Raw genomic sequence first — 13,043 nt, forward strand, 5'->3', positions numbered from 1 at the left:
AATGTAAAGTCATTCTATTAACAATAATAATGAAGCTTTTCTTCATAGCACAACAGGATGCAGCTCAAAGTACTTTAACAATTCAGCACAAGACAAAAGAAGACTTTCAATTTGAGTCAGAGGTTAAAACATTTCAGCACACATTCAGCATGTGTGCATGATACCTTCATTCTTACAAGAAAGTAAGAGCAAGACAATGCATCCAATCAAATAGCCTTAAAGTAAACAACAAATGACCCCCTCGGTAAAAGTAAGGCAGAAATAAGGCAACATTTATAAATATGTGAAAAGAAAAGGGAATGTTGCTAATTAAAAGCAAAGAGGGAACAAGTATGCTTCCAGCTGGAGTCTACAAGAAGCCTGCCTCTAACATTTCCTGGTCGGGTCACGCGTGTTCCAAAGGTTGGGCGGCAGTGGATACAAGCCGCCCTCACACATTTTATTTCAGGGGGCAATATTTCAAAAAGGTAAAGCTCACACAGAGACATGTGATCGAGGATCGGAGACATCAGTGGGTGCTGGAGCAAACAGACATTTATATACCATAGGAAGGATTCTACAAATCTGGAAAGCCAGTGCAGATACAGAAGTCATGTGCTCTATTTGTGTTCTTTGTTAAAAGCCCAGCAGCGGAGTTACACATCAGCTGGAGTTTCTTGTTTGACTTCACAAAGAGACCAAGCTACTTGAGATGAACGCAGGATAGAGCATCTTGCCACTCTTTCTCTGCTAGAAGAAAGCTGTTGCTGATACCTTGCTTACAGTATATACGATTGATAAAACAAGTATTGCCCATAGATTGGATTTTCTTTTTATGGTGAAATATGGATTCCTGATTGAGATATCCAGTGTCTTTCAGGCTTTTCTAAAACAACAAGGAGCCAACATGTTGTTTCAGTTCTCTTTGAGAAGGTGGTGCTGCATGCCGTTCACTCTTTGTTTCCAGCCAGCCCTTTCCTTGCTGACAGCCACTTCCCTTATCCCAAAACATCCCCATCTAACACACTGCCTTCTCTTGAACCACAGGTCATCAGCATGTCTACTCCCCTATAACCCCCAGGTCTTCCTCCGTGACCTTATTCATGTTTCCTCATCTAAAAACAACTTGCTTTGGCAGTCACATGACATGTTTTGATACTAACATTGCACCTGCCTCTCCCTATCAAATCAAGTTTGATATGCCCTGGTTCATTTCATAGCATTTGATTATGAGAGGTGTTTTTATTGCTCACAATTCCTCTTTAGTCTGGACTATCAGATGTGTTTTGGGAGACAGGAGGATATTCTGGAATGAAAACACATTTTTCCAAACTCAGACCCCCCCACACACACACACACACACACACACACACACACACACACACACACACACACACACACACACACACACACACACACACACACACACACACACACACACACACACACACACCACACACACACACACACACACACACACACACACACACACACACACACCACACACTCTCTCTCCAGCTGGGTGTTTCCTGTTGGCTGCCTGCCTACACACACACAAACATGCAGTTGCACAAGTCTGGGTCACTCTGGACCTTAACCCGCTCTCACCAATGTTTCCTTTTGGGCCAAACATGACATTTTGCACCGCTAGTGGTAAGCATCAACAGTTTCTAGAAACTATATAAATGTCAGACCAATTTTTTATTTGATTTTGAAATGTTATGAAGATTTGCCCCCTACATGGCACTGGCTGGTGCTTTGTCTCAACAGGCAAGTTAGGTGACATGCCATGTCAGTAGCTTATATGGCGCCGCTAAGCGGAGTGCTGCAGGTTCGTCCCTCACAGCGAAATAAGGCAGTCGTGCAAAACTCATGTTGCTAGGTTGCATTGTTCATGTGTGGGTGTTTAGGCACAATGGCTGCTGTGGTTTTAGTGGCCTCTGCTGTCACTGCAGCGCAGAACAAGCTTTGAGTGGGTTGACATGAAAAGTCAATCTTTAAATGAGCAACAGTGGCATACTCCTGGATAAGGAAAAACGTGATGTAAACAAGGCATGGCTCATACATATAAACAGTACATATATTCATGACAAGTACAAAGATTGTTATCTGTGTTTTATACAATATACAGCATAAGCTAGAATACACTAATAGATACATAAAGATACCTTTTTTAACAAACATGCTGTATGTGCAAGTAGTTGGCGTTGTTACTGTATTAAAATGTTAATGGAGTTAGGTAGTGTGTACACATTGTTCAGGGTTATGGGCAGAGTGGAGTCTGAAATAAGGATCATTGGTGAATGCTTGAGACGGCAGAGCAGACAGCAAGCGGCTAGAAACCCAACACGACACCCACCTGTCACTCAAAGCAGCCATGCATCTAATGATATGTAACATTAAGCCTCAATATAACTTCAACCGATATGAGTACAGTTGCCCTAAAGGGGAAAAGCATTATTGTGTCAGACTGTAAGCATGCTGAACGTTTCTAGTGCTCCTGCAGCACTTTTGTACAGTGGTTATTATTATCACCATTCAAAGTGTTTGTTCTTGTTCTCTGTCCCACTCACCTCCCACACCTCATCTTGTCTGTTACAGGAGACCTTACAGCAGTTAGTCCTCATGCCCCTTCCCAACATCCTCTCCATCGCCAAGGATCCAATATCAGGTAACACACACTCTCACACATCAGTCCTGCATATTTCCACGAGCTTCCTTTCTGTGCTTTGATAGACATGTATATACACATGTATCTTCCTATGGAGCATTGCATTTATGCCCAGTGCAATGTTGCTTTTCTATTTCTTAATGTCAGCTTGTATTGGGATGTTCCCCCTAACCTCTTGTTATACCCTCTGATTTAGGCTATATATAGTTTTCCCTTTGATACAATGATGTATTACTGTTATCAGTTAGGTCATGTACTAACACTTGTATTCAGCTTCATCACAGTTGCTTGTGTTTGGTTCCCTCTAGTTAAGAGCATGGAGGAGCTGAAAAGTCTTCTGTTGCTGGTACTAGGCTGTGCTGTCCAGGTAACGCAATCACACACACGCCCAAACACAGCTGCTCACTGCACCACCCAGTCTCCCAGCAGGAAGTGTGTCTGTTTTGGTTTGCTTGTCTGAGCACAGCCGTTCAGTGATAAGGTGCACGGTGGGACTGCACCATCACAATGAATAGAGTTACATCAATAAAACCCAATCATAAGCAGTGTAATTGTGGTGCTGAAAAATCAAAAGGTTGGGTATTGGTCGGCAACGTTTGACAAGAGCATTGCACGAGAGCCCTTTGCAGACAGTTTGTATTCATCCCATGTAGTAGATGTTAAGTTATCGTTTCATTAAAAAATGTAGATAAATCTTCACAGGAAAGTCATTAGGATAGATCCTCTGAGGACCATGAATGTTACTTTTTAGGAATATGTAAGTAGAAATGTGTTAACACGTGTAGACCAGCACAAAAGAGCATTAATTAAGAATCATCCAGCTATGGCGAGTGTTTTGGATTACCAGTAATTAAAGAGGAGGGGCAAGTCCTGAGGGAGGGGGGCGCAGGTGTTTTCTGTCTGTGTTTGTTTGTCCGGCTATTAGTTGTCTCCGATTTCCACTTCTCCCATGGCTCTGAACCGACCAAAGGGTTTTTTGATGTTGCTTTTTCTCTTATCATTTTCATTTGCTTTGGTCTGTTCTGTTCTATTCTATTGTTCCATTACAATACAATACAGCTTTATTTATAGAGCAATTTAAACCTCCAGATCAAAGTGCTGTACAGGCAAATAAAGAAAAGAAAACAAGTACAAGTCCAAACAATAGACAATTTCAAAGCGATAAAAGCAACGCTCTAAAAGATGTTAATACGGCTCATTTCCCTCCCGTTCCTCCCTCCTGCCTGTACTGGTTCTACTAGTTCCAGGAAAAGGGCCATGAGAGAGCTATAACGGAACCACAGAGGGAGGGAAGGGGATAAAGCCACATGTTTTTAATGTCGCTTACATTTACAATTGTTCCTCCCTCCTCCAGAGGATCAAATAAAGAGTCCTGTGCTGCTCGAGACCCATGTTGGCAACAAATAGAGACAATAATGTTCATTCAAATGTGTCTAATGTTCTGCTTTGTGTTTGTGTGACAGTGTGAGCGTAAGGAGGAGATGATAGAGAAGATCAAGCTGCTGGACTTTGACACTCAGGCTGCGATTGTCTCTCACATCCAGGAGGTCAGTAGAGCTCAGTGCTACACTATCACAGAAACATATCAGTGATAAGTGCACATCTCAGGTTCAGTCATTTCTTCTGGTGGTTTCCCTATTCCACTGAAATCCTCACTAACCATCAATTACACCAACAGACTAGTCCACGTATCAACCACCTCTCTTTATCAATGGATGGAATTGTTCCCAATCTGTCATGTGATGTGAACTCATCCTTTTTGATACTTCAATGCTTTATTCAGCAAGATCATCTCCACATAGTAACACCGCTTTGAGATGTTTCAAGTGTCAATGCAATAGCCAGAAGTCAAAAGCTAACATAAGGTTATAAAGAAACTACATCATGGTTGCATGGCTGCGCCTCACCACCACTAACTTGTTTTATGACATAGAACAAAATGTGAATTCTCAAAAGGTCAATTTTATTTTGTTGAGTTTTTTGTTGCGACTAGGGAACCAGAAGTTTTCAAATGCTAACACATTCCTCAGATCAGACCTCATTCCTGCACCACTGTATACTTACAGAATGTGAAACTTCTTACATTAAAAAAGGTGGTTATTGTTATAGGAAAACCTCGGTTTCTGTTTAAAGACATCAGATTTCTTCTTTGAGCTTTCTGGAGGTATAATAATTCCGGGGCGGAAGACTATAACACTCTGTAATGTTTTCTGTACTCTGAAGATGATGCCATATATATTCATGCATTTACTTCTTTGAGGCTATTCAGTGTTTCCCCTAAATACAAAGTATGCGCGCCGCTTCTACGGGGCGCCAGCCAGGTACCCAGAAAAACAAACATTTTAATTATTATTATTAAAAAAAAGATTATACATTAAAATAATAATACGTGACCCCTAGAGGTCCACCCCCACATAAAGCAGGTTCAAATAATTAAATGCATACATTTTATTTTGATTGTTATGTGGATGTGTAGTATTTGTGTTACTGTATGTTCAATAAAGGTGATAAAATACACCTGTAGCGCCTCAAGAGCCTTTCCTGCGCGGGCAGACGCATTGAAACATATTGGCGGGGCGCACTTCGCACACACTAAAAAATTCCACGTGCTATGACTCCATCCTAGGGGAAACACTGGGCTATTATCTGCTGGATGAAAGGGGCATGCTAATAATGTTAGCATGCTAGTTAACCTTACTTCAAAGAGTCATCACTTGCTGTATGGACGGGCATTGTTTAAACTCACACTTGTCAAACAAGTCAAGCCAAATAAAAAATGTAACAAGTCAATGAAAACGTTAATTAGTATGCAGCTGTTATAAGTGACATCTTATTTGAATAGTCTTACCAATATATATAATTAAGTGCTATAATCTGAACTGAATGTGTAAATGAGCACTGTTGCAATGTAACTACTGTAAGTACATTTACTCATTTATTGTACTTGCATCAACTTTGAGGTACATGTATTTTGATGTAATGCTACTTTTCATGTCAACTACACTAGATGTATCTCACATCTTTAGTTACTTATAAATAAAGAGTTTTAACTAATACAAAATGTATATCAACTAACAAATAACCATTGACATCAAATCATAGGTTAACATTTCCAGCAAATTCATTAATTCAATAATTAAACTTGAACTCAAGTGAGATTTTGAATACAGAACTTTGACTTGTAACCAAGTATTTTTTATATATATTTAAGAATAAAATGTGAGTATTTATTCCGCCACTGGCAAGGTGGAAGTCACTATGTTTTATATTAGAGGATACTGCCTGTGTTATATTTGAAATAAAAAAATGGTGTGTGTGTCGTCTGTGTCAGGTGACACACAACCAGCTGAACGTCCTGGACCTCTCCTGGCTGGATGAAGGGCCAGAGCTCGGTCAGGAGGAGCTGGAGCCTCTGTCCCGCAACATGGCTGCGTCGCTACAGCAACTGATCGACCAGAGAGACAAAGATAGTGAGGTAAGGCCACTCACACACCCTACCAGGCTGATACTGCTGTTATACTTGTTCAAATCCCCATCAAAAATACCAGCCATTCTTTTCTACTTAGAATATGATGGATATTATGCAGATCGTTTGGTTACATATCAAAATCATTTATAATCATAATGCTTCATTTTCTCCCCGAGAAATTGGGTTTCTTAACAGTTGCTCCATTTTAGAATAAAACGTTTTTATTGTATATAAAGCATAAGAAGTCAATGTAAAATTGTGCAATAAAACATCAAATAAAAGTTGAAGTTGAAGGAACATGTGCAATAAAAATATAACATGAAATAGAATCAAATAGGAATATAAAAAAACGGAGTTAAAGTAAAAATGTGCAATAAAAAACACGAAATACCAATGTTAAAATAAACACAAGAAGTTATATTAAAAAATGATATATTACAATTCTAATATGTAATAATGTGTACATTTCAATATTTGCAGTGGTTTCATAGCATTAATCCGCTATTGATATTATGGATACATTCCAGTTTATAGGTTTAAAGGTGGGGTAGGTAAGTTTGAGAAACCGGCTCGAGATACACTTTTTGTTATATTCCATGGAATGCTCTTAACATCCCGATAGCAATGAATATCTGAAGTGCTTTGACAAAAAATCCATGAAAAAATGTCATCTGTGGAAGCAGTGGTACAGTAAAAAGCACAACCAATCCGTTTAGCCGGGCCGGCTAAACGGATTGGATTGCCGCCCTGTCTGTCAGCCTTCCATCTCGTGCACGCACAAATGTATCTCGTGCCCTCATTGGGCGTGTCGTCATTGGGCGTGCATTGCAGCAGTACTTCAATGACTCGCCAGCAACAGGCGGCCACTCTCACCAGTCTGCTGACGTCATGTGCGCGTTCATGTGTGTTGGAGGAGGTGCTCTGTAAGGAAGTCTGAAGGAAGGGGCGGATTCTTTTCAGCTGTGTACTTTCACATTTTAGTGCACTCGAGCCGGTTTCTGAAACTTACCTACCCCACCTTTAACGTGGTATTATGCTGATTCAGAGGATTTTCTACACTAATGAATGGATTTATGTCGGGAATGGTTCAATTCTAATAAGACATGTTGCCAGTATTTCATTGAGAACACTCAAATGGGATGGGAATTCAGCAGCATCCCTTCTGCCTTTCAGGTGATCGTGGATCTGACCCAGGAGAGGGACTACCTGTCCAGCCAGCAGCCCCAGGAGGGCTGCAGGAACCTGGGCATGAACAGCCCGGAGCGGGGGCAGGGCTCTGGAGGAGGGGGGATGAGTAACGGGGGATCGTCTGTCAATACGTCTGGCCTGACCAAAGAGGAGAAGCAGCATCTGTCTGTGGAGCTCGCTGACACCAAATCCAAGCTCCGCAGATACAGACAAGAACTGTGAGTCTCTCCAGAATCAGAATGTACATGATTACAGCAAGTCAAGAGCCAAAGATAGCTTCATGTTCATTAAGAAGCATGCATCAAATATTACTAATCAAATAGAAGTTTCACAATTGACCAAATACTCATCCAGTACCAGTAACAGTATTTATAACAAATAATAAGTGTAGCATGTATACAATAGTGTGATGGCAACCAGGTGATGGTATTCAAAGTGGAAGTATATATTGTCCAGTTATTTACAGATAGATTACAGAAGTGTCATTGTCTAACTAAGCTCATTTTACAGTTCTGACAAACAGAAACCTGGATGTTTCCTCCAACATCATACACATCACAATCAAATCAGTTCAGGCTATTATGTTTCTGTTAAGACATACAGTATGATTCCATGTAATGTAATGTGTGGCAGCCCCCACCCTCTGGAACGCTCTCCCTGCGGAGATTCGCAACATCCCCACACTCGACGCCTTCAAAGGGGCCCTCAAGTCCCATCTGTTTGCCAAGGCTTTCGGCCCCTAATCGATCTGTTGTTTTGTCTGTCTGACTTTTGTGTTGTTATGTTTGTTTTTGCCCTATTACTTGTAAAGCGACCTTGGGTCCCTTGAAAGGCGCTATATAAATCCAAGCTATTATTATTATTATTATTAATGTGAAAGATGACACAAATCACTTCATACGGCTAAATTGACAGTTCACTACATATTGTTGCACGGTCGAGTCTTAACGTTTTGTGTTGGTGGAACTGCTTTAAGGCTGAACTCTGGGGATACAGCAGCTGGAAGTCATTATATATCCAACATATCTTATTATGCTGTGTACTTCTGATAGGGTGTAATCCCATTGGGGATACAACTATTTGCAGATAAACAAAACACTATTCAATCTGCAGTAACTTGGAAGACATGCTGCTAAATCTACTGTTTTACTGTGCTATATTAAAGACTTGCTGTAAACATTGTTTACTGTCTCTACAACGGCTTCACTGTTGATGTGTGTTTCTGCTTGCAGGGAGGAGAAGACAGAGCAGCTGATGGACTCTAAACATGAAGTGGAGCGACTCGATCAGGAGTTGCAGAGACAGAAACAAGAGGTCAGAGCCGTTAATAACCAGTGGTGACTGGAGGAACATTATGAAAACAAGAATTAACACTGGGGATACACTTCACACTTAGGCGCGTTCACACCGCAGTACTTTTCCCACTTTAGTTCCGAAATGTTGCGTTTACACCAAAAAGAGCCGGAACTAAAATGAGTTCATCAGAACCTTTTCACCCCCTTTCCGTCCCTGCTAGAGAGCAGGGACTTTCCTGGGAGAAAAAGGTTCCTATGTCTGATTGGCTGGGCGGATTGCAAACCACGCCCTGTAAAACTCAAAAAAAGTTTTGTGAGGCCGCCATTTTATTATCCTTGCATTAGCATTATTAACATTAGCATTAGCCCAGCGCACAAACGCAGAGAGACTAACTTATGGCAACACAAAAGAAAACATGGGAGCGGTGGAGATTAGTGATGTTACGTATTGCGCCGAGGCTTCGGAGCGTGTGTCGAGTAATCCCCGAAGCTCTTTGTGAAGCTTGTATCGAGGCTTGTATCGTTTTGGGCCAGTGACGTCATCGATGACAAACGAAGCCTCGCTGCCTGTCGATACCACGTGACTTCACGAAGCGATTCAGATCGGTTGAACCGTTGAACCACAACGCTCATATTACCCATGGATGTATACTAAGAACCATATTACCCCTCCTGTACCCGGGCCCGGTGACACGATGGAATCAAGAGAGCTCAGATCCTCACTCATATAGAGGTCGGAACATGTCATAAGTATAAATAGATACAAGCATAAATAAATGTAGGAATAAAAACATGAATACATACAGAAATAAATATGGTCCAGTGTTTTCAGGGAGCTTTAGTGTGTGTGCTGCGGCTCAGCCGGAAAGCAGTCGACTCATGACCGCAGGGTCCCCGGTTCAACGACTGAACAATAGCCTACGTCTTTGTTGTTGTTTATAAAAGCTACAGCTAAATGAGATAATGTAGTTAACAAATGTATTCTTTGATATGGTTTAGCCTTTCTCAGGCTACAACATGGTTACGTTTATGAAGGAATGCAAATCCCTCTTTGCAATGTTTACCAGCTTCCTTAGGCTTTTCAATCACAATCATTCAAATGGAATAAATACAATATTGTTAACATGAAGATATGATTTAATGTTCGTTGTTTAGAGTTATTCTAAGGCTTTACTCATTGGGAACTCGGTATGAGATGGAGCACACTGTTGAGATGTCCAATCTGCCTGTTTTACACACTTTGACCAACAGGGGGTTTGTGTTCAAATGAAGCCCATGATGAAGCCTCATGAGATGAACCCTTTTGCGAACCAATTGGCTGGAAAGCTTCATAAGGCTTCATCTCGCCATCACTAGTGGAGATGAGGAGGTGTCGGCGTTCTGGCGATTTACTCGGAAGGCTTCAGTAGAAGCTGCTGGGAGTCCCAGCAGCTTCTACTGAAGCCAGTCCCTAACTCCGGGGACTTCCGGCCGGGGACTTCCGGCGGCAGTATACGCCTTGAAGTGGTTTGCGGCCTGCCAGTAAACCCAAAGCAGAAGAAGTGACGTAAGCGGCAACTCTTTCACGGGCAGAACTAAAGGGTTCTGATGAACTAAGTTCTCATTAACCTTTGTGGGAAAAGTACTGCAGTGTGAAAGCGCCTGACTCTTAATACAGGTGTGAGTGCACCCAAGACACATTAGAGAAGCATTGAGATAGGGTCACATAGACCACATTAGGAGGTGATCCATGCTACATTCTGTCTGCATTGTGTAAGTCCTAGTAATCATTAAAGGACCGCCTTCTCAATTGACGTCAATTTCCAATTTAAAATGTAACATGTTTGAGAAAGCCATGGAGATATAATAAGAGTGTGTCAAACATCTTGGGTGGTATGTCTGCCTGGAAAACACAAGGAATACACCCGGTTTATATTGCTTTCACTTGATCTTATTTAGATAGAATCAAGGCACAGGAAGGGAGAAAAAGGTTGCATTTCATCTTTGAAAACAGAAATATGGAGAAATGTACGTGGTTACACATAGAGCGAGAAAAGGATGGCTCATTAATGTTGCTTGTGTGTGTGTGTGTTTTGGTCCAGAACCAGTCTCTGTCCTGTGAGGCCCGGTCAGTCAGAGCGTACCGGGACGAGGTGGACTCTCTGAGGGAGAGAGCAGCCCGGGTGGACCGACTGGAGACTGAGCTGACCCGCTGTAAAGAGAAACTCAACGATGTTCACTTCTACAAGACCAGGATGGAGGTACACCTACAGCTTCACACTTCACACCGATATAGCATCAGGCTTACATGATAACAGTCTGTGTACTGTATGGATCTTTGAAGGGTAATTGGATATATTTATTGTAATGTTGAGGTGTTTTCATAATGTCTAAACAACATATTCTACTACTTTTTTTATATTTAGCATTTCCTGGTTTAGTTGCAGACTAAACTCTATTATTTCTTCAGTCAAAGTAGAAATACTACAGTCTTAAAATACTCCATACTTCATACTAAGGTCAAATGTATGAATTCAAAGTGTAAGAGCATTTTATTAATGTGGAGCCAATTTGAGATACTGGTCAAATATTGGGTTGATTATTAGTACAGTATGGTTTCATTTAGTCATATCATGTGTTTCTATAGCTAAAAAGGAACTAGTTACTCAAAGTGTTGATACAATTACTGGAGTGAAAGTATGATATTTGTGCCTCTAAACTGTAGTTGAGGAAATAATTAAGTGATATACTAAAGTAAATATAATTTTGTTACACTTCACCACTGTTAAGTTGATATACCTTGTTTACTTTCACACTTAATACAGAATCATTATCTTGTATTGGATATGTTTCATGTTATTGAAATTCCAAAAGATAAGACATAAACGCACCATGGAGCCAGACTTACTTGGCAGCTGGCAAAGGCATTCAACTCAGTATGTATGTGTCTGTGGTCCTTCAGGAGCTTCGCGAGGACAACGAGACGCTCATCGAGACCAAGGTGCTGTTGGAAGAGCAGCTGTCAGCATCCAGGGGGCGCTGTGACAAACTGCACACACTGGAGAAAGACAACCTGTTACTACGAGCTAAACTAAACGACTTGGAAATGGTAATATGCAATGCCATGAGTCTAAACTACACAAATGATAAGTCAAAATGTCATGTGTCTGCTAATTTACAGGTTCTCACATAAGCTTGAATAACAAAACAGCCTTTCTTGTGCATAAACAATTAGTGTTGTGCCGTACGTCCTATACTTGGGAATGAGTCTTAAAGACAATGTCTTTTTGAATTAGTTTTTGGTAAGTAAATCTAAGGTGAAGAGACTTTCACATTTTGTTCTACGACATAAAATATGTCAGTACATGCCCCACTGGTGAATGTCTGAAGCTTTTACATGTCATAAAAACTGTGATTGCAAACCAGTAGCTAAATGTCATCACTTTGACCATTAGCCACCTTTAGCTTAGCGGCGGTGACCTAAAGTCATGCAACCGCCATGTCGTTTTATAGCCTAGCTAACAGTAGTTTTTGTACTTCTTGCTATTGTATTCGTGCCTCAAAAGTGGTGTTAATATGTGGAGATTATCCTGCTGAAACAAACCTGTAGCATAATCAATGTTCATTTACCACAGCTCTTATTTTCTGCAATGTTCCATAATCCATGGAAAGATTCCCTTGCTTTTTGTTGAGGGAGCCCGTGTGATGCTAACTTCCGGGTCGGCCTACAAAGATATGTCATCACTGCCCCACTCTTGTTATGAATCAGGGCTTTTTCATATGCTAGTGGTCTGTTTCTGGTTTTGGTTCGTGATGTCCCTAAAACAATGCTTATTAAGACTCTTATTAAGAACACATTGGCATTCAAATGTTGCAGGAGCGGGACAATGAGCGTCGGAGGATGGAGGAGCTGGTGGAGGAGAACATGCTGCTGGAGATCGGACAGAAACAGAGTATGAACGAGTCGGCTCATCTGGGCTGGGAGCTGGAGCAGCTGTCCAAGAACCATGACAACACTAACACAGAGAGTAAGAGATACTCATTATTGAGTGGTGACGCAGTGACGCAGCATCTAATCATAAATCTAATGGATAGATTTATAATTAGAAAATGATAAAAGTAGACTTTATTTCCAGCTATTTTCCAAAACCCTATGGAGAAATCCCATTGCTCTTTAGTCGAGGGAACCCGAGCGCAGCTTCCTTCCGGGTTTTAGGACGCGTCACTGCACCACTCTACCCTGTTCTCTATTGGGTCAAAACTCAAATATTCTTTTCTTTGCAGCTCGTAAGTCCTTGGTCCACGAGCTGAACGAGTGTGTTTCCAGTCGGGTGTTGAAGCTGGAGAAGGAGAACCGGGAGCTTCAGACCTCTGTAGAGAGACTGAAGGAGGAGAACCACCTCCTGCAGGAGCAGCAGCTCCACACCCAGGAGCTGGGCCGGGAGAACCAAGGCTTCAGCAA

The 13,043-nt window shown here is 41.4% G+C and overlaps 1 protein-coding gene across 1 annotated transcript in view; it reads left to right on the forward strand.

The window, feature by feature from the left end:
• The window catches only part of ccdc88c (coiled-coil domain containing 88C), a gene marked incomplete at its 3' end in the record, with an annotated part of 32,878 nt that extends 19,835 nt beyond the window's left edge, over positions 1-13,043 (forward strand). The window contains 10 exon segments of the mRNA XM_034241267.1: positions 2,581-2,650; positions 2,959-3,017; positions 4,114-4,197; positions 5,982-6,125; positions 7,293-7,525; positions 8,540-8,621; positions 10,684-10,842; positions 11,544-11,690; positions 12,459-12,609; positions 12,866-13,043. Of these exon segments, the coding sequence (XP_034097158.1) occupies positions 2,581-2,650; positions 2,959-3,017; positions 4,114-4,197; positions 5,982-6,125; positions 7,293-7,525; positions 8,540-8,621; positions 10,684-10,842; positions 11,544-11,690; positions 12,459-12,609; positions 12,866-13,043 (1,307 nt within the window).

The sequence above is a fragment of the Gymnodraco acuticeps genome, unplaced genomic scaffold (assembly GCF_902827175.1).
Source record: "Gymnodraco acuticeps unplaced genomic scaffold, fGymAcu1.1, whole genome shotgun sequence".
In the NCBI taxonomy this organism is placed as follows: domain Eukaryota; kingdom Metazoa; phylum Chordata; class Actinopteri; order Perciformes; family Bathydraconidae; genus Gymnodraco; species Gymnodraco acuticeps.